Consider the following 27,955-nt stretch of genomic DNA (forward strand, 5'->3'; position numbering starts at 1 on the left):
AGGCTCCCCTAACACTGTGCTGTGCTGAAGCACGGTCCAGAGGGTGTGAGAGCTCATCTTCTCTTTTGAAATCAGAATCCACGTTGGCTGCTTTAAGCTTGACTTGGAATTGGGGTCAGGAGGAGGGGTCCACTATGGGTCATCTGGCCTTTAGGTACTGTTTTTTTTAATGTGTGAATTTCAGAAATGAAGGGGGTTACATGGTGAAGACACTGATAAAGGGAAAGGATTAGAAATCTCCAATTTCTGAAAAAGGGAGAGGGGAGTTAGGAGAGGGCGGGGGGTCAGAGGAAGACCAGAACCGCAGGCGTTTAGAGAAAGCCGGGTGGGCCGTTGGAGGCTTGTCTTTGTCCTTGCTTTTGCTTCTCAAAAAGGGACTCTTTTTGCGCTGAGTTGCTAAATTGTTATCCCCCGGATAACCCAAAAGAGGAAGGAAAAAAACAAAACAGCAAATAAATGAAATGAATAATAACAAATGACACTTTATTAGCTAAATGTACTTGGGAAATCAGAATCCTGTCCAGCCCAGGAGAGATGGAAACAATACCCATGGCACAGCCAGAATCAGGAGTCAGTGAATCATTTATGCTCGGACTCAATTTAATTAATTCAGTGGCATCCTTGTGCCAACCCTTTACTTAGCACGTGAGGATAATTCTATATCGCTGAAGGAGCCGATGCATTAGACTATTTTTCAATTTCAATATGTTAAATTATTAAATAAGAATATTTATTAATTTAGGAGCCGGCTTTTCTTACTCATCCATTTTAATGACAGGCTCCCTGACAACTCGGCTCACACACAACTAACTCCTGCTCCTGTTCAAAGACCTTGGGAACACTTCATGATATGCTTCTGGCCTGTTGTAATGAAATGCTCTACCTGAACTATCCACTAATAATTCTTATATATCTAAAATAACTTCTTATGGCAGGATGAGTTTGAAAATACCTCTTTTTGATACCAAAACACCCTCAACATCAAGAATTATCCCCACTTAGATCCCTACGTAGGGACCTATAAGAGCAGACAATTGGTCTAACTTTCTGGACATGTCGTGTACATTCACTTAACTGATTTACCCCATTTCTGACTTAGGATTCAAGTCCACAGCCGAACCTGTTATTTCTTTCTCCACAGCACCACCTGGTGGCCACAGCTCACACCACAGGACAAGGGACTGACTATTCAATGCTGGCGCCCCAGGTTTGTTCAGCATCTTCAGGGACCAAAGCAGCTTTAACTGGAGGCAGTGCTCACAGTGGGTAAGAGTTCAGGCTCTGTAATCTGTCAGACCCATGTTCAGATCCCAGCTCTAACACTTATTCTATGGGCAAGTGCTTAACTTGTCAAGCCTCCCTTTCCCATGGCAGTTAGAACTAGATGAGTCGAGAAAGCGTGTAAACACTCGCTAAAAGGGTGCTGAGCCCAGAAAGAGCACCCATTCCATGGCTGCTGTTACTAATATTTACCACTGACCTGCTCATTCATGGATCCAAACAACAGTTTCGATCAGTCAAGCATTTTTTTTCTCTAAGTTTCGTTACCTCAATTAGGGAGATGGTAGTTAATTAAGTCAACTTAGACAATAACACAACTTGAGATGATAAACGTAAAAAAAATTAAGTACCCAGTATGAAAACTTGAGGCCACAAAACCCCTCTAGATAAATGTTCATACGCTTCATTATCATCTATCTGCAGGTGTAGACTGGGAATGCAAGCATTAGTCCCCAAACAATGTGCATGCGTGTGCACACTTCATTTTTGCATTTTGAGTGACACATCGAGTGACTTGGAGTGGTGAATGTCACCCAGAAAGACTTGTGCACATGTCACACTCAGGAGGCAGCTTGTCACTGGCCCTCGGTGCTGCAACATCAGCCTGAGAGAGCATAAGTCTCAGGCATGGGCCTGGTCTTCAGAAAGTCCTAGTGTCCTTCATAAAATTTAAATTTCTCAGGGTATACGTTTGGCAGGTCTATAGATCAGTAACCTATAAATTTAATAATAATCTAATAATCTGAAATATTTAAAAGTAAATTTGAAAATTAAACCATGTTTAAGGCAACAGCTTTGTTTAATTCACTGTAAGATGCACACTTTCCCCCGCCAAACTTTAACATCTCTGAAATCAGGATGCAGCTGTGAGTGTGTACCACAGTCACCGTCGGTGAGGTGGTAATTCTGACAAAACTGTCACTACCACAACCAATTTATTTTCTTTTTATGTGCGCACAATTGTGCAGCTTATAACTGACAGCCTCTTAGTTCAGTGAAATACATGCAGCACATGCAACAAGAAACCCATTTCAGAATCTCTAGCAAGCTCCGAATGATAGCCCTCAATGAGGTGCCCTGCACCCCTTGGTGGCAGGACCCAAGGCCAGATCAGGTGGGAGAAGAAAACCGAATCTTCTTTTCACAATGACAAAAAGATCAGAGCCATGCAAGGCCTTGCTGAAGACCTTGAATATGTCCATTATGTGTTAAATGCACTGGGATCTCCCTATAGAAATGGCTTATACTACGCCTGACAGATACAAGGAAACCCAAAAACATGCACTATGAAGCTTGTCTCTGCAATAACTGTGTGGACATCGGCTCTGGATATTCGAGTCCCTACCACAGTGTACATGATGCGTGAGGCTGCTCAAGGAAAAGTAACTAAATTGTTATGGGACGAAACTGCCACAACACTGCCGCAGGTTTTTTATTTTCTACTTTGTTAACATACCTAAGGAGGCAGATGTGCGTGTATGGAGCACACCCCCTTGAGGCTCCTATACATACGTGTGCACACCCAACACAACATCGTATTGGTTCTACCCTGCACATGAGGGAGATCCGAGAGCCTCCCCGCTTCACTTCTGCCTGCCGCCAGGTCAGCCCCTCCTACCTTTTCCCGTGGGCCCGCTGTGGGTGTCTTGCTCTTCTACCCAGTTTGAGCAGGATGGGGGAACCTCGAGGGGCTCCAGCTTCGATTTAAGAGGCTGAGAAGCACTGGGCGAGGCCGGGTCCGAGGACTCCAGAGGCCACGGTGGGCTGTCTGCAGTTGACTTTGGTCGTTCTCTGGAACCTTCTTTCTTTGGTTTCATGAATTTGACTAAGGCTTTGGCTCCAATCCAGTGGTTTTTCCTAGTTAGAAGTAAGATTTTTTAGGACACAGCCAACCCTCACTGCCCCTCCAGCAGGTTGCTGGGTGCCCTCCCGTGAGCTGGGATTTCCATCACCAGTCTGGGACGTCGGCCGTTAATTTGGGGTTTAGAATGAGGCTTCTCTTTGCCATCACCACGATCATCGTATCTGGGGCTCAGGAGGTGGAATTAATTTGCAGTGAATTCGCACAGGCCCGAAGATGGTAGAAGCATTCAACGTGGCAGAAACCCACACTAGCCTCTTGGAAATAGAACTTCAAATACAGTTGTCAATTCTTAATTATTGGTGCGAAGTACAGGAAGTGGTGCTGCGCTTATCTAATCTATGTTTGCTCCAAGTTCCCATCAAAATGCCACTTTCAAGGAGAGCCAGGGACCTCCTCCTTTTCTGCTGGAGTCAATAATAACTGAAATAGGCTGGGGTACTTGGGCCATTCCAGGCACTGAGGGATCTGGGTGAGTGGGAAGAGGCAGGGCAGAGTGGGACGTTTGAATTAAAAACAGTGAAATTAAAGGGTACATAATACATTGCAGCTAACCGGAAATAGAGGCATTCTAACATAACAGAAGAACCCCATCTGGGTTCTAATCCTGGCTCTGCCATGAAACAGCACTGTGCTTACACAAGTCACTCAATTTCTTCACCAGTGCCTCAATTTCTGTCAACAGAAGGGTCAGCTGGAGGGTCTGAAATTCTGTGGTTCTGTGATTTCAACAGATGCCTTGCAGGACTCATGGGGATCTGACTTCAAGGCAAGGCTGGGACAAGACAATCTGAAGGACCAGCTCCTGGGGCTCAGGCCCAGGCCCAGGGGAAGCCCTGCTGGATGGATGCTGGCAGTCTCGGGACTGAGCCAGCCCACAACCGGGGCTGCTGCTCTCTGGAGAGGAGAACATGTTGGTGGAACTGCCCTAGAGTACAGTGAATCCAGAGAAATTTAGGTAAGACCAGGAGGTTCCTATGCTTGAAGACCATGGGTGCTGGTCTAAGTGTCTGACCCAAGCTTCCTTCCGAAAACAAACATGGTTTTCTATGTCCTGAAATCTTAAGACAAAACCTGATACTCCTGCTTTAATGGCTCTAAAACCACAGATTCTCTGCCCCCTTACACAGGCTCATGGCCAGCTGGCATTTGCCATCCCTCATGAGATAACCCTGAGAATGGAGAGCGAGACTGAATGAAACTCTAAATTCTGTCCGTGTTGGGAGGGACCTGTGCACAGATGACATGCTATAGAGTGAAGACAGGCCCACCCACTGGCCACTGCTCCGGGTGGCTACAGCTTTCCCTCTTTGTGAAAAAACAAGCATTCTGTTTAAGTCACTGAAGCTTCAATCAACTCACTTCTTTGGAGCAGGATCATAGAACTTGTACTGATCCATGATTTTTTCTTCTAGTTTTTCCTTTTGTCTCTGTAAGGCATTTAATTTGTCTCTGTAAACAGAGGAGAAAGAAAAAACAATCTGGTTTTTAAAATAAAACATGTAAATTTATTCATCAGCCCAGCCTGAGACCTGGCCCAGAAGGGACCAGTATTATTCTGGCATTCAGACATCACAGTGCTCATGACCACTGCGGTCACTGAGGTGGGAACATGTGAATGGAAGCATTGGACGTGGTTCCAGGAACCCGGACACCTCGAGGCCCTGCTGAAGCACCTAGGACCAGGCTGTAGGACATCTCAGGAGAGCAAACCCCAAAACCACCTAAAACTCAAGCCTGGAAACCGCAAGGGCTTTCCGGCCAGGTCAGTTCAGGTTGTCGGGCACTCGGGGTCGGACACAAGGCTAGGCTGGTGCCTGCAGGTACAAACTAACAAGACCTTCGGTGGTCTGGAGAGGTATGCCCTCAGTGAGTCAGATGGGCATCCAAGTCAGACCTCTGACCTCGACCCATTCCAATGTTGCGGTTCTGATACCACTTCCGCAGAAACAAACTCCAAGCCTTCCGGGGGCCAGACAGAGAAGGAGCAAAGCGGGCCTGGCAGGACCAGAGGGAGTGGAGGGGCCTGCAGTGCGGCCGAGCACACGGTGCCATGTGGGGCTGCATGCAGGCCCTGCAAAAGGAGCGCTGCTCTTAATGTGGCAGAACTTCTGCTTGTTTTCCCCAAAGGATCCAGAAACCCAGGTTGTAAAGCAAAATCTCTTAATTACTAAATACTGGTAATCAGTTCACATTTTCAAAAACACAGAAAGGACCAAAGAGACCTCCTGAACCTTGGGCTGCCGGACGGTAGCCTGCTCACTGGGAGAGGTCGTCTGGCCTTAGACAGGTGGCCTGATTTTCCTTTTTCCTATCCCAGAGTGGAGCACACGGTGCTCTCCATATAACGCTGCCCATGGGGCTGCCAGCTCCTGGCCTGTTCCTACCTCTTAGTGCCAGTGTGACCTTGACAGCTCAGAACCCTGGATCGAGGCAGCTGCTCAGGCTCCTTTGGTCATGAAGCTGCTGAGGTCCCACCTAAACTGAGGGCTTTCCTGAGAGTTCACCGTGAAGTGAGCACCCATGAAAAGTGATAGCTTGTAAACCACTGGGCCCCTGACCACCAACCCTGCTCTGCTCCAGCGCCCTTGGCTCGGCATCTATTATTCTAGTCTGTTATTCTGTTCCCACAGCTGGGCTGCTTGGCCTTATGCTAGAGCACTTTCATGTCTGGGTTTGACCCACCCCCTCCAGCCGCACAAACTCACAGAGGGCAGGCACCCCAACCCTCCCAGGGCTGGGGAAGACTCCGCTCAGAGCAGGCTCAAGAATCCTACCAACTCCCTGGTCTCCTGCAGATACTCTCTAATGCAAAACTGCCATCAGATCATACCCCTGGGTACCAGGCTCCTCCTCTTCTAGTTTGTACCTGCCCAACCTCTGCTGGTAACTTTTATCAGCTGGATTATAGAGAGCCAACTTCAGGCCAAAGTCATTTCTACCCCAAACTACAGTGTGGTTTCTCCATGTAAACCATCCTTCATGGGGGGGGCCGCTGGTCCATGAGTGGATGAACCCAGGAGAGCAGTGAAGCAGCATCATTACCCCACCCCAGGTGCTGGGACAGTGCCCCAGTGCTCAATGTGACCATGTCTCTCTGTCCCACACTGGCCAGCCAATCCCGATCACAAGGAAGGACAGTCCCATCAGCATAGCACAGAGGGGTGAAGACCACCCTGGACCCACAAGATGAACTTGGATTACTTGACTTCCAAACACAAGGTTTCCAGTACCAAGGCTCTTCCTTCTGACCTCATTTCTGGCAGATTCCTAGGCCTTGTAGACCAGCATCCCTTAAACACTCACTTCCCAGCGAATCCGACTCATTAGCCAGGCATGGAAACTTTCCAGGGCTGAGCGCCACTTCCTCCAGCCTTCCCTCCTGGCACTGCCTGCACCTTCCCTGCACCCAGACCATGTCATGCTCCACCTTGAGGTTCCTCACACTGGCTAGAACTTCTCCCCATCCGTGTCAGCAGCAGAACCCTAACTCCTACCACCATGCTTCCTTCTACACCTCCATGGAGCCCGTCAACATCTGTCTGGTGTGCATGCAGCTCTGCTCACTTCCCAGCTCCCCTACTAGTTCTTGGTGACCAGGTAACTGGTCCTCTGCACCTTGCAAGGCCTACGCCACAGCCAGGACTGTGTAAATACTGGCAGAGGGAGGACAACCACGGTGCACCAACAACCCACTCTCCAGCCCACTAAAGGAAAATCAGACACAGAAAGGGCTCAGCCTTCGGCCTGAATGCCTTCCCTGGGTCTCTCTCTTTACCACTGTTGTATTTTTTAAAGTGAAATTAATTCCAAAAGCAGATTAAAAAGTGTCTGGCACAGGGCAGTGTCTTTGAAAAGCAAACAAAAGCCAACCTCCCTACTTGCAGAAACCTAGAACCATCCCAGGGAAACGAGAGGAGGCACTGGTAAGATGGTCTGTCCCCTTGCCCTCGGGACATGAATGCGCCCAGGGGATTCTCTGCCCAGAATGTCGAGGGCTAGGCTGGAGCTGGAAGCCAGGACCCCTCTGTGGACAGGCGTCAGCCCACACCCCTTACATGTACTGCTTCTGCTCCTCATGGTACTGATCCTTGCTCTCCATGTTCTGCTCTAGAAGCCTTTGGTTCTGCTCGTTCAACATCTGGATCTGGCTCACGAGGTGATGATTTTCTTCCTCCAAGTTCCCCTTGAGACGGGAGAGCAGCTAAAACACAGATTGGCAATGTCTCAAACACCATGCACCCTGTGATTCATGCTGGGAATCTACTTCCAAAGGAAGAAAAAGGCCACGTGCACAAAGATGACCATTTCAGTATTATCTACACCAGCTGGAATGACCAATACGGCCAATGACATGGGGATGGCCAAGCCTTCTGCCACTACACCAATCAATCAGGGCAGCCACTGGCCACATGTGGCCGCCGAGCACTGAAAACACAGCCAGTCTGAGCTGAGATGTGCCGTAAGTGCAAAATATACAACAGATTCAGAGGACTTAATAACAATTTTTAATAATAATGTAAAATATCTCATTAATAAGTTGCCCAGCCAGTGTTGCTCAGTTGGTTGTCATCCCATGCACCAAAAGGTCGCTGGTTCTATTCCCGGTCAGGGCACATGCCTGGGTTGCAGGCTCAATTCCCAGTAGGGGCCGTGCAGGAAGCAGCCGATCAATGTCTCTCTCTCTCATCAATGTTTCTTTCCCTTCCTCTCTCAAAAAAAAATCAATAAAAACCTATTCTTAAAAAATCTCATTTATAAACTTTTTGGGGTTACATGTGATATTTTAGACATAATGGCTATCATCATTAAAATTAATCCCACCTGTTTCCTTTTACTTTTTTAATGTGGCTACCAGAAAATTTTGTATTACGTTCTAAAATGTTATGCTGCATTATATTCCTATTGGACGCCTCTGCTGTAGACGAGGGTTGGCACACTTTTTCTGTAAAGAGCGAGATAGTAAATATTTCAGGCTTTTCGGGCAGGACGGTGGTCTCTGTTGCAACTACTCGACTCTGTTGTTACGGCAGGAAAGTAGCCAGAGATAAAACGTACACGCATGGGTGTGGCTGTGTTAGAAACAAAACCCAAAAAACTTGACTCGTGGACAGACATTTAAAGTTCATGTCATTTTCACTTGCCACCAAATATTATTTTTTTAATTTCCCCAACCATCAAAAACTGGAAAAGCTATTCTTGGTTCACAGACGTCATAAAAACAGCCGGGGGGCTGGACCTGAATTTCGGGCTGAGGCTGGCCACCTCCTGCTCTAGAACATCATCGCGGTTGATGCAGCACGAAAGTTGTAAACTCTGGCTTCAGACTAACTGGGCTCCATCCCGCCACTTAAGAGGGACAAGGACGGGGGCACCACTCACAAGGTCATCTGAGAACTGAGAGGACCAGGTGAGCGCAGCAAAGTGCGCAGCAGGGGACAGACGTGAACGGTACTCGGCTGTTTCCATTCACTGCCCGACCCTGCGAGAGCCAAGGTCAGATGAAAGGTGCTTCCTAACACGTCCCTGCCAGTCAGGGTGTTCGTCCCTTCAAGTGCCTCTGGCTTCCGCTCAGTCTGTGCATGACCTTCACATACAGTCTCCGGGCACAGACGCCAATAAGGACCATTCAACCTGGCTGAGCCCGCGGCCGTCAGTCCAGTCCAGGGAGCATGGCCTGGAGTCCCGAGGCCTCCCAGCCCCCGGCTCACCTCGCAGTGGTGGTCCAGCTTGGTCAGCGAGATGTCCATGCTCTGGTGCTCCTCCTTCAGCTCATCACACCGGGCCTGCCAGCGGTTCACCTCCAGCTGCGAGTTGTTGAGCGAGGTTTTCAGCTCCTTGGTGTGGGCGTGAAGCTCCTCATACTCCCCCTGCAGCTGCTGGTGCAGGAAATTGACCCTGGGGGTGGAAAGCACAGGGCCATGGGCTGAGGAGCGCTCCCAGGCTCTGTCCCAGATGTACAACCTTAGTCAAAACCACAGCCTCTCTGGGCCTCAGTTTTTCTCATGTGTAAACGAAGGGTTGAACAAAATCAGCAGTTTTCAAACTGTGTCTGCTGGGGTTCTATGAGGCTCCCCCTGTTGCCCCACTTTGGGCTGGGGGAGACAGGACAGGCAGGCCTGGACACTGCTTCGACTGAGCATCACTGTTAAAATCCTTTATGTGAAGGCTTTGGCACCCCTGCCTACTTGGAAAAAAGGGTTCTATTAAAACACTTTTAAAAAACACTGAATTGGAATGTTTTTGCCCTAAAACTCTATGTCTATGCCCAGCTCTTCTCCCCAATTCCAAGCCCCTTTCTAATTTGAACTCCTGAGATAAATAAGATATGAGATTCTGAGGTATTATGTAAATTCACTGAAATTATCATTATCATCATCATAATTACCCAACTGGGTTTCCTGGGGGGAAGATTTATACCAGAAAGCTCAAATTACCAGAGGCTCATAAACTCAATTTGAACACAGATGTGTCTAGTTTGGCCCACACAGTATTTTTTGAAAAAATAAGTTTATCAACATTAAAAAAATTTTTAAGTTTCACATCAAAATTCAGATATCTAGCTTCTCAGAAAAAAATAAATAAATAAACAAAAGCATGACTGGGCAGCCCTGGGCCCACCTCCCAGCTGACAGCCGTTAGATGATGTGAACTCTCCACGAGCGTCTGGTTTATTGCTGACCCTCCTACCCATGTGCCGGACCTGCCAGGCCACTGGAGGTACCTGAGTTTGTAGCCCCCTATACATGTTAAAACAAGGCTGTGGGAAGGAAGGCTTCATGTGGTCACGCCTCTGGGTTGAGACAAGACCTGGATTCAAACCCTGACTATGCCACTAACTGGGAGCATTGACCCTGAACAAGCTATTTAATCTCTCTGAGCCCATTTCCTCATCTGTTAAAAAAAAGGGGGGGGGGAGGGATAATAGCTCAGTCAATTCTCGTGATCCGCGGTATAATGTTCTATCAAGTCACCTTGAACACCGAATCAGTGTCCACTACAACTGTTCCCAACGGTTCCTGGGAGCCTCTGGCCACATTTCTGCCAACTTATCAAGACATAAAGATTCCTATGTAACATACAGCCAACAGCACCATAACCTGTGCCTGAAGGAACCTTATCTACCACTCATACACTCCCCACGAGGCCCAGCGCAGCCTTGCACTTGGGAACACTAGACAGCATGTCAACACTCCATTTGGGGGCCATTTCAAACAGTGAAATCATCACCAAAAGCACAAAAATAGAAAACCATGGCACAAAACCGACCATGAAAAGGACGCTTGTTTGCAGTGTGAGAGCTGGAACAAGGCAGGAGTCAAAGGCCTTGTCAACCTCAGCTGCAAATGTGCACACACATCAGGCGACGCCAGTATCCCAAACTCTGGGCATGTCCTTGAAAGACCGCAGGTACCGATCTGGGGGTTACATTTCAGTGAGTAGGTGAATTCACAAATAGGGAATGTGTGAATTCACCTCTTTCACGGGATCTTCACTGTACCTCCTTCCCAGAATCGCTGGTGTTAGAGGAAGAAGGTGCCCGGGCCCGATACAATCATCACCATCACGTGCGGGAGGTGAGGCTGTCCAAACCTGGACAATGCACCACCCCAGGTGCCACTGGTCCTTCCATCCCAGCCACCAGCTGGAGTCCCCTTTTACCTTACTGCCATCAGCTGTGAACATGACAGGGTTTTAAAAAATATACCATTACCAGGGGACTCGCTTGAGCTTAGTTCAGCGGGTGCTGAGTGAGTTGGTCTGAATGAGATCCCGGCACATGCTGCTGCATGGGGGGTTTGGCAGTTGGTTACCTGTCCAGCTCTCCCCGAAGCCTCTGGTTCTCGGTGGCGGCAATGGCGTTTGTCCTCTGCTCCTGCTGCAGAGCCTCCCGTTCGGTGTTTAAGACCTTCTCCAGCTCCTCCAGCCCCGCCTTATGTTTCAGCATGTCCTCATGCCTGTTGGAAGGAAACACACCCACTAGAAACGGACACCCCAGAAGAATGCAGAGCCTCCTAGGAGAAGCTTCTCTCTGCAGAGCTGAGGGAAGCTGAGGGAGATAGGGCAGTGAGCGGGGCTGGACAGCAGAGAAATGGGAGAATGGCAGCTGGGACACACACTGGGCCAGCTCTGGGGGGGGGTCTCCTCCAGCCTTGGAGCAGAGTCTTCCTTCTCCCACCCAATGTGTCTCCATGGTCCCTTCCAGTCCGTCAAAGCAGCCTCCCTCCATTAGCCCGCTGGGAACACCGTGACTATATACTGAACTCCACACCCTTCTCAAAGAAATCACAGCATATAGAGCTGAATTCCACCACATATAACAGCTAATCCCCCTCACTGGGGACCGGGTAAGCCCTCCACCCCAGCTCTGGAACACCAATCTCCCTGTTCTGAGTCAGTCAGTGTGGGTGGGGACAGATGCTTGCCTGGTGGGGTCCAAGCAGCTGCCAGGGACCAGCTGCACACATGTACACATACATACACACACACACCCTGCTCCTCAAGGCACCCCCAATCCAGCCCTTACCCTCCCCCACAACTTCCCCCTCAGCTTGGGGCTTTTGATTTCTTCCTGTCTCAATCTTTATAAGTCACTGCACAGCACAGCTGTCTCTGGAGGGCAGCAGAACACAAGGGGGAGTCCCAGACCACCCCCAGGCCAATCCTCCTGCCTATTGGAAACTTCCGTGTCCAGGAAGGTGACTGAGTCATCACCTTTCAATCTTCCCCGTGCAGGCAAATCCCTTTTGAGACCCCCTTCCGGAGCTTTCCATACTCAGGCTTACAGAAACCAAGCGGTGTTCCAGGGTCTCCAGCCTTCCACTCCCGCTCCACCCACCCAATATCAGCTGTACCTGTACCATCTGCCAGGAGCCAAGACTTGCAGGGACTCAAACTTAGAAACCTACTCAGGTGGCTATTTTAATGCAAATGTGTGTGTGGCCTTTAGCCATAGGCAGAGGCTGCCTCAATGTGAAAAGGGGATTCTGGAAAAACTCATCCAGGCTTTGATAAATACAGCCCAGACCATTAGGGTCCCTGACTCCTGCTTCCCTGTTGTGTCTTGGAAAAGCACACTGATCAAGCATATTCCAACCATTAGTAACCCCCCTACTGCAGGGAAGGCACTGAGCAAGTCTTGCTCCCCACTGAATCCCCAGTACGAGGCTTGACACTCAGTAAATGTGTGTTAAGGGAATGAATGGAGGAGTGTCTGAGTCGAGTGTCAAATGAAATGAATATAGAGCCATCATCCCTGTGTTCCAGGCGCTTATACCCCCAAACCGATAGCACTGCTGCAGACAGACCAAGGGGCCTCCAGCTATGTCTAACCAGCAAAAACTACTGAGTGAAACAGTAGGTCTCCATGTTCTATCAAGCAAGGAGCTACAGGCTAAACAACATTGGACTCCTCCTTCAGAGACAGTCAACCACCTGCACAGATCCTCCCCATCTGAACAGATGTTAAGGATATCATGACACTGCCTTAGGCAACTTTGCTCAGTGATTATAGCGTCATCCCACGGACGTGCCTCGGTTGCAGGCTCGATCTCCGGCCTCAGTTGGGGCCCATGTGGGAGGCAACCAATCGATGTGTCTCTCTCACATCGGTGTTTCTCTCTCTCCCTCTCTCTCCCCTTCTCCCTTCCACTCTCTGAAAAGCAATGGAAAAAATATCCTTGGGTGAAAATTAAAAAAATACATATATCATGATGCTGTTATAATATATAATAGAACATTAAGGATGGGGCCAGTAAGTGCCTGGTGAGGAGTGGGCCCCACACAAGTTTCACATCATTAGTCGGCTGGGTACATTCCTGCCACTCTGGACACAGCACCTCACATCCAGCTGATGCTCACAGGGGGGGTGTGCGAGGAGGGAGAGACGGAAATGCCGAGAGGCAGACGATGCTCATTTTGGCTGGAAGGAGCAGAGTCTCTAATAGGAGCAGACATGCCAGCACCCCAAAGGATGGAGATCTAGGCAGATAAAGGGGGTGGAAGGCTCCGGAGAGAGTCAATAGGAAGCACTGGGTAAGTGAATAGATGAATGCCATCACCCCCATGCTCACGGCATCAGCAGATGCCTTCACCAGGCTTGCTGGCCCAATGACCTCCCTGGATCCCCGTGATAGAAACTCCCTGCACCTCAGTTGCTCCCACTAAAGACCCAGCATTTGCTTAGTGTCTTGTTGAGGCAGAGTCGAGGGAAACACTGTCAGCAGGGACAGCACAAAGCACAGGAACTGGGAGACAGCTCCCTCCGGCGCCAGGTGTCAGAGCCTCTCTTTAGGCACATCCCTCCCTCTCTCTCCTGTGGCTGGTTGGTTGAGTCCTGTGCACATCACCCCCCCCCCCCCCCCCAGACTCTAGGTCCTGCTGCACCTTCCCCGGGGGCCTGGAGCAATCGGGGATCTGTGAGGGCAGGAGCTCGGGCGATGTGGCCTGACCACACGCACGCAAAGCCCGGATTTGTCAAGAGCGCAAAGTTAAGATTTATGCATTTCAATGTACATCAAATTTACCTTAAAGAAAAGGCAGAGTCTGGAGCTGGAGAGGAAGAGGTCAAGATGAAATGAGAGTGGCAGAGTACGGATAAGTACTGACGCCGGTCATGAGTACACGGGGCTTTCCCTACACTATTCTGTATTTCTATATATTCAGAAGTTTCCAAAAAGCCCAGACTTTGAGACTCTGACAGGGAAGAAAAGGCCTGGGAAGCCATGTAAGAGCGTCACTAAACGGGCAGCTATGGTGAACGCCCCCCTCCTTGATCTTGGTCTGGAGAGAAAGGAAGAGGGGTAGGAATCCTCAGGGGAGCAGGGACCCCCAATGCCGACACGCGGTTTCCCTGAGCCGGGATTCGTGTGCACGCCCTTCTCCCCTCGGGGACCCTCCTGCCCCTCAGTCTCCAGCTGCACAAACCCCACTTCACTGAGGGTGATGTGCTATAGATTTCTCTCCACTGCGACGCAGCGGGTACAGAAGGAACATGAGGGGCCAGAGCAAAGGGGGGACAGGAGCCGGGGATCCCGCCAGTCTCCCCACCAGCCACAGGCACACACCTCTCCCCCAGCGCCCTGTGCTCCAGCTCCAGGTTCCGATGCAGCGTCTTCAGGCAGCTGTGCTGGCCGATGAGGGCCTCGTACTCCACAGACTGGTGCTCGTGGAGCGCGCCCAGGCGCTCATGGTCCTGCAGCAGGGCCTCGTAGGCTGCTGTCAGCTGCTCCTGCTGCTTCTGCAGGTTCTCAAGCTCGCTCTCCTTGGCCGCCTGCTGGTTCTGGAGCAGCGTGTACTGCGCCATGAGGGAGGCGCTCTGGGAGCTCAGAGTGGAATTTTCCACCTGCCAGGAGGGAGAAGGTGATGATGCCTCACTGGGTGCAGGCCCCGGGGAGCCACAGACTCCACATCCTTGCACCCCACAGGCAGTGAAGCGCCAAGAGCAGGCCAAGTGCCGACACCAAAACAACAGGGACCCTCAGGCAGGCAAAGTCCAGCCGTGCTGAGGACAGTTCTACCAGCACTTAAGGAACTGCTGTGGGAAGAGGCCCCTGCATAAACGGACTATCACATGGTGCTAAACTTAGTCTTGTGTCCTCTCCACACATGGGACGTGTTTGGGAAAATCATGTCCTTTCTCTGGATAAGCTCCTTGGGTACTCTTTTTGACTTTAAAAACTAGCAACAACAACAAAAAAAGTACAAAACCACCATCCAATTTAACCTGATATTTACAGAATACCCATCCAACAACATCTGAAACTATCAGAAAACTGAAGAGGAAGGAATCCATCCAAACTCATTCTGAGGCCAGAATTACCCTGATATCAAAACCAGACAAAGATGTAACAACAAAAACAAAACTACAAATCAATACCCTATTTTATTTTACTAGAACAAATCCTAACCTCTTTGCCAAATGGTTTCCTGTTTATTGTCCCTGACTCCTAAGTTACATATTTTCAAACACTTTTCTCAGAAACTGCATTAATAAATGATCACTCATTTCCCCACCAGCTATTAACCATAATTATAAACCAACATCCTAACCTGTGTGGCCCAGAACGCTAGTTTTGCTAGATGCTCTCGACAGCCTGGGAGCCGCTTCATGCCCTATTTCCCTTGTGGAGATTAAAAATCCACAGCAGCTTAAAAAAGGCTCTGCCAGGTTCCACAGTAAAGAAGCCTGGTCAACTCTGTTGAACCAAACTTAGTTGATCCCAGAATCTCTTTTCCAAATCATTCATAGTAACACCTCAAGAAAGAGGCTTTGGGAAACAGACAAGACTGCAGCCATATGCTCACTTGCTGAACACGGCTTACCCACCATCACCTTCCAAGACCCCGAGGCTAGGCGCCACTGTTTACAATGAGCCTATTAAACACAGAACAAAACAGAACCCCAAACTCTCCCGTGCTTTGTCCTGCTTGCTGTGAGGCGTCAGTGTGCTCAGGGCTGGTCTCTGGCCCAGGTAGATCCACACCCCACCCCACCTGCAGTTTGGCCGTCTGGGTCTGCAGCGTGGTGTTGTGCTCCTGCAGGAAAGCGCTCTGCTTCTGCAGCGTCAGGATCTGACTGCTGAAGGCCACATTCTGGGTCTCCAAGTGCTGCAGCTGATCTTGGAGCAGCTGCTTCTCGGCCTGCAGCGCTGCGTTCTAGGGAAAGCACGAGGCCGTCAGACACCCCTCACCGGTAAGTGGTACTTAAGTTCTAAGGAACCCTCAGAAGTGGATGCTTTGGGGGCCAAAGCCAGAGTCCACCAGGTGAGAGCAGTAATATTTTCTCTCTTGGAAAAAACAACCAACAGAATTGGAAGAAACAAAAAACAAAACCTATTTCTTGGAGTATGTGCTTTCAAGACAGAAAAGAATACACAAAGGGGATCCTGCACAGCACCAGGCGTGTGAGGGTGAGGTAAAGGCAAATGGGGTGGAGTGGCCTCGCCCTTTCTCTCTTGAGTGCTTCGCTTTGTTTTCTGGTGACACCTGGGAGTGCATTTCCTTGAGCTTCTCTCACAGGATGGGAGTCCAAGCCTGGACCTTAATAAGGTGGTTTGTGTTCCACGAGGCTGATAAAGACCTCATACAATATGCCGCCAACTGGGCCAGGAGCCAGGACACGTGGGTTGCAAGGTTACACGGGTTACCTCACTAGCATGGGACTTTGGTCAAGTCTCAAACTCTCTCAGCTTTCTCATCTGTCAAATGGTGAAAACCATCACTATCTACTTCCTACAATGACCGGGAAAGTGAAATAAAATCAGGGGTTCAGACATACATTGGCAAACTTTTTCTGTAAAGGGCCAGATAGTAAATATTTGGGGTGTCCCAACCATGTGGTCTCTACCCCAACCACTCAGCCCTGCCCTACACAATAGGTAAACCAAGGGTTTGTCTGTGTACCAAAAAACCTTATTCACAGAAGCAGGTGCCAGGTCTTGGCTTGCCAACCCTTGGCACAGAGCACAGACACACAACGGTACAGAAACAGTCCCAGTGGATAAGCTACAGGCCCTGTCTGATGGGAAGGCAGATGGCAGGTCACCGTGGGAAAATGTGAGTACGCCCCTTTATGTTAGAAATGCTGAAGGAAACTCATATGCTCCTAGGACTTGCCAGGACAGATCAAGAAGTGTCCAACTAGACTGGGATAGGTCTCAGCAGATTCTACACCTGGTGTCCTTCCCAGTGATGGTGTATCACTGGGACCTTGAGTAGGATGGTCTCTGAGTGACTGGGGCCAGGGCAGTCAACTCACGTTCCGTTCCAGCTCGATGGCCCTATCCTTCACTCGGAGCAGCTCCAGGGTGGCTTCCTTGTGGCTCGGCCCCCAGCTCTCCTTCTCCTGGTGACCAGCGACCAATGTCCCCGCAGGGTGTTTCAAAGAGTTCTGCAGGTGCTTCCCCTCCTCTCGGTTCTGCCTGAGGAGCTCATACTCCATCTTCAGCTGTGGGCATGGGCATGGAAGCAGATGTGGGGCAGGAAGAGGCCCGGCTCAGAGCCTGAGGAGGCCCCACACCCAACCCCACCCCTCACCCAGCACTGGCCACGACAAAGCAGACACCCCGCTTTTGCTTTTGGTGAAGGTGCATGTAACCTCTGTCCTATGTTTGTCCTTCCTTCCAAAGATGACAGAAAGGGCAGTGGCCTGGGACCCCATCCTGCCTCAGTCCTGACTTTGGCCACACGACAGTGGCAAGTCTCTTCACTTCCCTGAGCCTCGGTTGTCCACTCAATAAAAAGGAGGTGAGCCCAGGGAATAGTGACCAGGTGTTGTTATAAAGACCCTACTGGCTCTAGAATCGCTTTGCTCTAGATTCTTTATCCAATCATGCAACCAAGAAACATGCCAAGGATTCACAGAGATGGAAGTGTGTGGGCACAGGTATGGAGAGCACGTGTGTGCAAGCACGCGGAGAGCATGTGTGTGCCAGGAGTAAACTTGCACATTCTTACAAGCCTCTGTGCACCTATGTCTGTCCCACCTGAGGGTGCCCATGAGACTCTGTCTGGTGCCCCACGCCCAGTTTCAATATATTCTCATCAGTGTCCCCAGATCTTGCCTCCCCTCCCCCAGCCTCTGATTCAGTCTCTGGTTCTGTCCATCCCCCACCTGCATGATTCTGAAATAGCTCCCTCAGACCCCCGCGGCTCACCCCCATGTGCTCCAGGAGACATGCACCCAGGCGGCCCCTCTGCTACCCAGGTGAAGCACTGGAAAGGGTGAGGCAGGGACCTTCCAGCTGGGACCCAGAGCTCGTCCCTGACATCAGCTCTTACCACCTGGACCTCCTTCTGCAGCTGGTGGTTCAGGCTGGCTTTCTCTTCCACCTGTGCTTCTAAGAACACAATCTTTTCTTCTTTCATGGCCAGTGTTGTTTTTAACGTCAACTCATTCCTTCCCTCCAAAATCTTGTATTTTCTGAAAAATACAAAGATGTAACAGTATCATTTGTCTGCCTTTTCCACCCACAAGCTCCCAGCCTCCCAGCTGCCACACATCCCTGCCTCCACCCAGCTGGCTTTCTTCGGCATGAGCAGCATTCAGCGCAGAATATCTGTAGGAGCCAAAAAACACTGTCCAGAGCCCACCTGGGACACCTTCAAACACAGGCAGTTTCACAGCCACTGTCTTAGGGAAGAGTTATCAGGGCCTTTTTACAGAAGGGGAAACTGACTCTCAGACAGGTGAAGCAATCTGTCCAAGGATCACCGTGCTAGGTGACCACACCAAAAGGATGTCACATTATCTAACGTGTGAATCTTGTCAATTACAAGTCCAATAAAAATCCAAGGCATTGTATTTCCCTGAAAAATGAGGTCATTCAAGAAAGCACTATAGGCAAAGGCTAAAATAAAATTTTAAAATAATTAAAGGGTTGCGGGGATAAATAGGTGGAACACAGGACTGTTAGGGCAGTGAAACTACTCTGGATAATACTGTAACAATGGACACGTCCTTTTACATTTGTCCAAACCCACAGAAGGCACACCAAGAGTGATCCCTAATGTAAACTATGGACTCTGAGTGACGCTGTTGTGTCAGTGTAACAAATGTACCACCACGGTGGGATGCAGACAATCAGGGAGCCTGTGCCTATGGCAGGGAGCAGGGAGCATATGGGGAATCTCTGTAACCTTCCTCTCAATTTTGCTGTGAACCTAAAACTACTCTAAAAAATAAAATCTATTAAAAAACACACGAAAGTAGCCTTTTCATTGGACAAAAGAATCTCCATCCTCTCCTCCCTGGGAACCTCCAGGAAGAGGACTGGATGAGAAGGACAATAGGCCCTCAGTTGCAAGGACTAAGCAGAGCTCTGGAGCCGAGGGCGGGGGCCGTGGGATGTGGCTGTGAGCTGTCAAGCCTGCAGGCCGCACAGGGAGCAGTCCTCACGTGTCACTGTTGCTGTTATCATCCTGCAGCAGCAGCTCCTTGTGGAGGCCAACCTTCTCCAGCTCCTGGCTCAGTTTGTCCAGCTCACTGGTCAGCTGCTGGCTCTTCAGCTTCTCCAGCACCAGCTCCTACAGGGACAGGGAGAGGATGAGCATGGGACGGGAGCCCAGCAGAAACAGCCGGGGGGTGGGCGGGGGGAGACGCAGGCTCTTCTCAAGGCTGAGCTCAGGTGTCGGGAGGGCCGGGCAGGCGGTTTGATGGGGATGAGTGAACCTCAGGGATGTCGCCCAAAGAGAAGGGGTGAGCACACTCTTCCAGCCCTGTGTGGATGACGAGGCCACACGGCAGTGTCAGGATGGATTCAGTGAGCTCCAAACACATCTAAACATGTTTGAAATGCTGTTAGGTTGATCTCTGAGTAGTAGGTTCAAATTCTAATGGCTTCCTTTTCTAAGGAATAATGTAATTAAATGCTCATTGCAGAGAATTTGAAACAAAAAGTATAAAAAGAAGAGAAACTTCATTTTAAATTCTGGTTTTGATTTACTTTTCAAAAGTGGGTGCTGCTCTCATTGAGGTGGTTGACTTAGCTGGTCCACCTACTTCCATACCTCTTTGTCGCTCTCCAGTAGCTACAATTTCCTGCCTGGTGACACAGTTATTTACATGCACGCTACCCCCACCAAATCCGTTAAGGCCACCTGGGAACAGTCACACTGAACTACATGCTGGAGACTCAACGTCTGTGTTGGGCCATTCAGCTGAAGTCGTTCACTAGAGCAGTTATTCATTCTAACATGCTGCGGAAATGCCTGGATGCCCACGCACAAGGTTCCAGGGAAAAGCAGAGCACGTATTTATCAAGACACTGTAAAATGTTCATCCCCTTTAATCCTGTAATTACACTTCTAGGGATAATCCTAAGAAAAAAAAATATCTGTGAAGGTATATGTGTGCAAGAATGTCCAGTGTTATTTAAAATGGTAGAAAAAACTGAAAACAGCCTAAATGCCAAAAAATAATTACAGTAAATCTATAGGATTAATATCTGGCAGCCATTACAAATTGTGGCTTAAAGCCTATTTAATGTAATGAGAAAAGACATAATAAATAAAAATAGGGCTAGGATGCAGAGAGTAGGGCATTGTGTGTGTGCGCACGCTCACATGGACATGCCTAGGAGAATGCTGGGATGAAATAAGCCAGCTGTTGGCAGTGGTTATCTGTGGGCAGTAGAGAACAGCTGATTTTCACTTGGTCTTCTTACCTTTCAGCAGTATCCTGTTTAGAACCAGGGAAAACATTTAAGGAGGACACATAGTTCCACTTCTATGCCGGGAGCACGACCCTCACGACACGCCTGTGCTGCTCGGGACAAAGACACCAACCCCGGTTCCCCTTGGAGGGGCTGCTCGCACCCAGCTCACCTCTCCCAGGGTTGTCAGTGTCCTCGTGTGCATGGCGACTTGCTTGGTGAGGTCTCTGTTATCCTTCTCCAGCTCCTTCAGCTTGGTGGCCGAGTCCCTGCAGCGGGCCAGCTCCTTGTCCAGAGCGCGGCTCTCCTTCTCGGCAGTGGACAGCTTGGTGGTGATGTCGTCCAAGACTGCGTCCTTGAGCTCCACCTGCTGCCACAGCCGATTCACCTCCTTTTCCAGCAGCTTCTTGTCTTTCTCCAGCTGGGCAACCTCCTGCTCCAGGGCCTTCTTTTCCTTCTCGGACATCTCCAGCTGCTTGTTGGCGAGCCGCTGGGCCTCCAGGTCCCGCTGCAGGGCCTGGTTTTTCGCCTCCAGCTCCCCGAGCTCTCGCCCCAGAGCCTGCGACTTCTGGCCACTGCTCTCCAGGGTCTGCTGCAGCCGCAGGTTCTCAGCGCTCACGCTCTGGTAGCTGAGCTCCAGGTGCTCCGACTTCTTGTTCAGCAGCTCCACGCTTTTCCTCAGCTCCTCCTTCTCCCGCTCAAGCTCCTGGTTCTCCCTCTCGATCTGAGCCATCTTTGCACTGGTGAAGCGCATGGTCTCCACCATCCTGCGCAGCTCCAGGTTCTCATCATCAAGCCGCTTGTTGTCCTGCTCCAGCCCCTCCAGCTGCACCGACACATTCTGCAGGGTGTCTAGAGACTTCTGCAGCCTCCGGTTCTCCAGCGTCAGGCCCTGGCTCTCCCGCTCCAGGGCATGGACCTTCTCGGTGGCCGTCGTCAGGGAGGACACCTCCCTGGCCAGCTGCTCCTTCTCCTCCTCCAGCCGGTGCAGCTCCTTCTCCAGCTCCTCTGCCCGCTCCATCCTCTCCCTCACCTGCTCCAGGTCCCGGTGCAGCTGCTGCTTCTCCAGCTCCAGCTTGCTGAGTCTGCTGCCGGTCTCTGTCACCGTCTGGTGGAGGACTCTGTTCTCCTTCTCGATGTCCTTCATGCGGGCCTCGCTGCTGACCTGCGACCTCTCCCGCAGCGACTGCACAGCTTGGTTGAGATGATCCTTTTCTTGCTCAAGATCCTTGATCTGCAGGGAAACACAATGGGAACAACACAGGCGGAGGCATGAACATATTTTGATGATTTGGTTCCAAACTGGGGGACTAAGTGTAGGCCTGCAAAGACCATTCCACTCTGGACCCAAAGGAAGTCCTAACGATTCCCAGAGGCCTGATATGGACACAAGGTAAGGGCACAGAGATCCCCACTGAGAAAGTTCAAGTCAAAGCACATTTATAGCAGCCAGGTTGGTTTAGAAAATAAACCACATCTCTTCTTACTTAAAACAATGAAAGTGATTTCCCTTGGTGTTTTATCCTGGTCTACGGGATCCCGGTGAGCTGGCCACCCACCCATGGCCTCTCCTTACACCACTCTCCCCGCAGACGTTGCACATGACCTTCCCTCTGCCTTGAATACTCACTCCCCACTCCCCTCCACCATCTACCTCTCGGCCTTCAGCATCCCTGGCGGCTCCTCCTCAGTGTGAGTGTCCGCTCCTCAGAGAAGCCGTGTACCACGACTCTAAATATCCTGTATCTAGCAAGACCCTCCCTGGACCCACGCATATTCCCTCAATAGCACACATCTGAAGTCACCTGGCTTGTCACCTGTCACTCTGCCTTCTGGACTGTAAGCCATATCAGAGTGGGGGCCCTACTTGTCTCTTCACTATACACAGCACCATCCCAGCCGCCCTTTTCTGCTCTACTGGAGAGGCTAAAAACCTCAAGTACTTCATACCCAGCCTCCCTTGCAGCTAGAGGTAGTCATGTGTCGGGTCTGGCGAATGAGATGTCTACAGAGGGTCCTGGGGAGGCCTTCCCTCTGTCCCTTCACCCTCCACCTTCTTCCTGCCCACTTCTTGGGGAGGTACAACAGCCACTGCCAAGACTGGCAGAGCAGGAAGAGAGAAGCGTGACTCCTGGGTAGCATCACTGAGCCGATGCCCTAGCACTGGACTGCCTACCCTGGGACTTCTTATAGTCTGAGGCAAATCAACCCTGGAGGTTTGCCAGGGTTCTCAGCGTGATGCTGGACATTTGGAGTGGGGTCATGCTTTGTCCTGCGGGCTGTCCCTTGTGCTGCAGGACACTGAGCAGCATCCCTGGCCTCTACCCACCACAGCAAGAAGCACCTCCTCTCTCTTCCTCTAAGTCATGACAATCAAAAACAAGATTGCCAGTGTCCCTGGAAAACAGAATCTGTCCCAGTCCCCCTGCTGCAGCTGAGAATTGCTGGTATGAGTTGCAGCAGCGCGAAGAAACTGGTAACTCATGTGTCAATGATCAATTACCAGGTCATGGCTATGATCCTACACTCTCCCTCTCACAGGCAGGGGTTCCAGGGGAGGCATGTGCTCTGCAGGGAGGGCCTACCTGCCTGGCTTTGTCAGCCTTCAGGGTCTCCATGTCACTGTGCATCTGTTCATTCTCTTTAATCAGCTCCTCACTGAGGGTCTCCAAATCCTGGTTGCTCTGCTTTTCTTTCTCCAGCTGGATCTGCAACTTTTCAACCTGCAGAGACAAAGACAGAGCCCATGCAAAAGTCCTATTCGTGGGGCACGTCACCCTGTCAACATACCAAGCCCCCTGCCCCAACATGGGGACCCGAGGACGGGGGAGCCTCACCCAGCCAGGGCCAATGGCAAAATGTGCTGTAATGTGCAACATGTCTGAGTCTTTCTCAAAAGAGAGAACATCTTTCTTATCCTTCCTCATCGCTGCCCCACTTCCTAGCGCAAGGCGTGGGCTCAGCAGGGAACCAGGCATCTCCTCCGATGGCAGCACCTATGCCTGAGAGTGGCCCCGAGGAGGAAGGCACTGAGCAGTTGTCACTGACCATCATTTGAAGAAGGGCACGGGGCTCAGAGAAGTGGAGTGATTTGCCCAAAGCCCCACAGTGAGGATGCGGCAGAGCTCGGACATACAGCGATGGGCCGAGCCTAGCCCTGCTCTCTCAGCTGGAACCTGTGGTGTGTGCCCCCAACCCCCAGCCCTACTGTTAATACTTTACCCTGCTACCCCTCCTGTCCCAGAGAAAGGAATGTTATTCCAGCCTTTGCATTTCTGATTGTTGTTGCTTCTGGTCTGAAGATGTGACTGTCCCACGTCCTACCCACACTGCTGGACACCCCCCCCCTCTCTCTCTGGTTCTTTTTGCTGTGGAACTGGAGCCCTTATTCCTGCGCATCCCTGAAGGACCTCCGCTCCCCTAGGGAGAGCTTGCTGGGCTGAGATGTGAGCTGGCCCCACGGGGTTTCCTGTCCTCCTCAAAGCACCAGAGAGGGCTCACGTGTGAGGCTCCATGTCCCCAGAGCATGCAGGTGCCAGGGACTTGCCTATTAGCCCCTGTGCTGCTCTTGTGTTCTCATGATAGGCCCCCAAAGGGTTGCCCCTCCTCCTCTGAAAATCAGGATTCTTAGGATATCAATGTGAAGTTAGATGTGAGAGAGGCACCTTCTCTAAGGTCCACAGAACTGTTGCGAGTTACAGGGAAAGATGTTAACTTCGGGAACTGTGGTTTACAGACATTCAGCCTAAGTGAGCCTGCAGCTTAGGCGACACTGTGCGGTGGGAGAGCCAAGCTAGCAGCAGGGGGTCGGGGGCTCCAGGCCACAGTGTCCTGGCTGACCCTTGTCCCTCCTTCTCAGACACTTCCCAGAGTGGCCACGCTGTCTGAACTCGTCCGAGGCTGTGCTACCCTGGCCCCAGGAAGGTCAATGTTGGGCCATGTTCCCTGTGGCACTCAGCTGATGGCCAAGGGGCACCATCCTACCCAACATTAGGGAGGACCTGTCATGTGCCAGGCTTGGGGAGAAAGCACAACCAGCCCTGCTGGGTCAGGACAGACACAGCCAGGCCCTGAGCAGACTGAGCAAGATGGGAAGGAGGAGTGCTCTGGCGAGAAGGGCTGCCCTTCCCAGGACCCCTGGTATAGGACACAGGGCAGCTCTGGTCTGGGAACTGCGGCCCCCTCCCTTCTATCAGGGACTCTGAGCCAAGACATGCCTCCCAAGGGCTGTGGCAGGGCCGCCATGGTGTCCTACCAGGGTACGGATCCAGAGAGGGGGGTGGGACCCGAGAGACAGGGGGCTGAGTCATGCCGGGTGACGGCGCCCACTGCGAGCCCTGCTTGTGCGGAGGAGGGACTGGAGCAGACCCCGAGGGCAGGAGAAGCATCAGCGGGCATCTCTCAGCCTTGCCAGGAGCTGGGCTGGAGGTTACATCGCAGGCTTTCTGCTGTAGGCCCGTGAGGACCCGCCAAGATGGAGGTTCTCATTTTTCTAAAGGTCAGTTCTTTTTTATCTCAGCCAAGGTCAGACTGCCATTTACAGAGACATTTCCTGTGCCAGGTCCATGTGAAGCTAAGAACCCCGCACTGTCCAACGGCTTCCCGGTGCTGCACTGCACTGAGACACGAGGCAGGGCTTCCTACTGTCCCACAAAGAAAGGACAAACTATTTGGCAGCTACTCTGCTGCAAGGCACACAATGCTTCAAAGGGACAAGAGTAACTGAACCTCAGACGTCCTGCAGGAGGCCTGGAGAAACCACTTCACAGAAGGAGGGGCTGTCCTGAGCCTCATCCAGAGATAAAGTATCAGCAGAGCTGTGACCAGCGGGACACAGATCTCCTGTCTGCAGCCCATGTCCCTCCCACTGCCAGTGTAGCCACAGCAAATGGGGCTGGCAGGAGTCATGGGCAGGTCGGGACAGACACCCAGACACTCGAAAGCATCAGTCCCACAGGTGGTCAGCAAGCAAGAATGCCCTTGCCCCTCCCTCATCCGGAATCCGGCTCCCGGCCAAGGTGCGCGCAGAGCCCACAGTGCAGCTGTGCAATCCTCGGCGTGGCCATGTGCTGATGCCCTCTGACCCAGGATGCCCAACACCAGGAGGCTGTCCCTAGCCTCGCATGGCCCTCCTTGCCATGGGAATGGGGTCCTCGTGACTGCAGGACGAAGCTTGGTTTGTGAGCCTGCCTGTCCCCCAGATGTCCGTGTTCTACTGTGCTGCTGGGAAGACCCGGGGGCTGTCCAGAAAGGCAAAAGCAGTTCATCCATCTCTCTTTCCTCATCCCACCAACTGGAAGGGAAGTGAGCACGGACCTTGTTTACCTGCAGCAGTGCCCTGAAACGGCCCATCAAGGGTCCTGCACGTAGTGCACATCTTCCGTCACTGCTTCTCTCCCGTGGCCCCACGCAGTGCTTTTCAACAGGGCGCTGCTCTCTTTCCATTAAGCACTTACTATGTGCTGGACCCTTTACCACATAGTCCTCACAACACCTATTAGGTGGGTACATTGTCAACCCCATTTCACAGATGAAGGCAACAAGGCACACAGAAATTAATCGTGTCTGGTCACACTCTGCAGGGACATGTCACGCTGCCTCATGACTTCTTAATGAGTACTCCTGTCCCTCTACTATAGCTGTGGCTGCCCTGGATTCTGCATTTCTCCCAGCTGCGCCGCCTCACCGGCACCTGGGGGCTCCACCTGGCCACCTGCTTGCTGTATGTTTGGATACCACCCACGGTTACCTTCTGGCTGAGCTGCTGGTTCTCCTTCTCTAGCTCCCCGCACTTGAGGCTGCTCTCCTCCAGCGCCAGGGACGCATCCCGCAGACCCTGGATGGTGCTCTGGAGGCTCTGGTTCTCCTTCTCCAGCTTCAGGATACGGCTGGAGGTGCATTCGTTCAGCTCAAACACAAACGACTTCCTGGAAGCTGAAGCCAAAGTCGGGTCAGAGCCCAGATTCCAGGGGCCTTTGCTTCCTCTCTCTCTGCCCCCAGCCCTGAGATGGCCATCAGTCTGAGCCCTAGGTTTGAGGGGCCTAGGATGGTTTCCCACAGGTCAGCTGGGTGCCCTCCCTTTTTCACAGGGTGCTGTTGTTGTCAGCACCTGAGGGGTCCTCAGGCAGTTATGGCCCCTCTTCTGGCTCAGCTGGGGTCTTCTAGGGGGGCAACCCAGAGCTTAAGAAGAAAGCAGGTGACGGTGGAGAAGCCAATACAAAAGTTCAAGACTGTGGAACTGCTAGAACCACTTTTTACCAAGTTCTAACCTAACCATCAAGTCAAGGATTTTAGAGACTAACAGAGATGGCAAATAGAGGATGTTTTCTGTGCCAGCTCTGAGAGTGGTGGGCGTCTGGGTGGCTCAGCTGGGGCTGGGGGGGGGGGCCTGATAATTGACCAGTATATCCACCAGGGGTGATAGAGACTACGGGGGGGCGTATGCCCGATACTTGCATTCCTGGATAAGGTCCTTTGGAGAAAGATTTCATCTTGTAATTTCATAATGATATTGAAAAAAGAATAAGACAGTGTATCTAAATTGCTTTAAGAATTTTAAGTGAGATAAAATAAGTTAAAGAAAGAAAAAGGCAGATTTCCTACTTTGCTTTTAAACAGCTTGAATGCAGAATAGAAAAGGGAGCACAGACTGGAGAAGAATGGGGGTTCTCAGCCCCTTCCTAGAACACCAGGTGACTTTAGGTAAATCCCGGGGCTTTTTCAGGATGAAAAAATGAATGCATATGAAAGCCCTTGAAAGAGGGGTCAGGGCTGTTCCCTCACCTGCTGCTCCAGTGCCTCGAGCTCAACCCTAGGGGCCTATCACACTGTATCGCTAACAGGGCAGAGCCCCACCTGCTGCCGATTGACCACCCTGGGGGCTGGAAGCGCAAGGGGCAGGGGTGAGGGGGCTTTCACAGCAGCCACATCAAGCTGGAGACCAAATGTGTGTGCTCAGCAACTCTGGATGATCACAAGGACGAAAGTGTCTGCATCCCGCTCTGAGTTCTCATCTCCCACCAGGTAGAGCAGTGCAGACCCAAGAAGCCAGAACGTGCTAAAGACCCCGAGCAGCAGTGGAGCAAATGAGCTGTCATGACCCCAACTCCATCCCAGCGCTTCCCACACACAAACACACATGCTCTCAACACACGAAACCATGTGAAGGGCTTCGTCCTGAGAAGGCTACAAATGACACTAACTGACTAAAACTCCACTACTTCACAACCTGCAATCATCTGGATGGTACCTTTGCAGCATTCACTTTAAAAATAACATTTATAAAAATTGTGGTGAAATATATACAACCCAGAACTCACTGTTTTAACCATACAGTTCTGTGGCATTAGCTACATTCCCACTGTCCTGCAACCATCACCACCCCCCACCCCCAGGCTTTTTCATTATCTCACCACTAAGCTCTGTACTCATGGAAAATAATTTTGAAATTTCTCCAAGTGCAACAATGGAATTGATTACAAGCCTCATTTCCTCTTCGGTAAAAGCCAGTGCCTCAGGCTATTGTGATGACACAACAGTTTACTGGGAAAACAACCAATGGTTCTTTATTGGGAGTTACGCTCATGAGCACCCCAAGAGCCAGAGCAATGGGATAGCTTTTACCAAGACAAGGGCAATAAGAACAGCCACCCTTTACTGG

The 27,955-nt window shown here is 51.0% G+C and overlaps 1 protein-coding gene across 2 annotated transcripts in view; it reads right to left on the reverse strand.

Moving 5' to 3' along the window:
- CCDC88C (coiled-coil domain containing 88C) overlaps nt 1–27,955 on the reverse strand; it is a 110,980-nt gene that overhangs the window by 13,211 nt on the left and 69,814 nt on the right. The window contains exons 13-26 of one of the 2 annotated variants that reach the window (XM_081147977.1): nt 26,045–26,229; nt 22,881–23,018; nt 20,468–21,529; nt 19,041–19,168; nt 17,924–18,065; nt 16,902–17,090; nt 15,638–15,799; nt 14,209–14,486; nt 10,957–11,100; nt 8,854–9,040; nt 7,201–7,346; nt 4,505–4,594; nt 2,900–3,138; nt 146–396 (exon numbers count right to left, since the gene is read on the reverse strand). In XM_081147977.1, the coding sequence (XP_081004103.1) occupies nt 230–396; nt 2,900–3,138; nt 4,505–4,594; nt 7,201–7,346; nt 8,854–9,040; nt 10,957–11,100; nt 14,209–14,486; nt 15,638–15,799; nt 16,902–17,090; nt 17,924–18,065; nt 19,041–19,168; nt 20,468–21,529; nt 22,881–23,018; nt 26,045–26,229 (3,257 nt within the window). In that variant the 3' untranslated portion in view covers nt 146–229. Of the gene's footprint in view, nt 1–145; nt 397–2,899; nt 3,139–4,504; nt 4,595–7,200; nt 7,347–8,853; nt 9,041–10,956; nt 11,101–14,208; nt 14,487–15,637; nt 15,800–16,901; nt 17,091–17,923; nt 18,066–19,040; nt 19,169–20,467; nt 21,530–22,880; nt 23,019–26,044; nt 26,230–27,955 lie in introns of those variants that run through there. The other variant, XM_081147976.1, reaches the window with a different exon arrangement.

The sequence above is a fragment of the Miniopterus schreibersii genome, assembly GCF_964146895.1.
Source record: "Miniopterus schreibersii genome assembly, chromosome: 1".
NCBI lineage: Eukaryota > Metazoa > Chordata > Mammalia > Chiroptera > Miniopteridae > Miniopterus > Miniopterus schreibersii.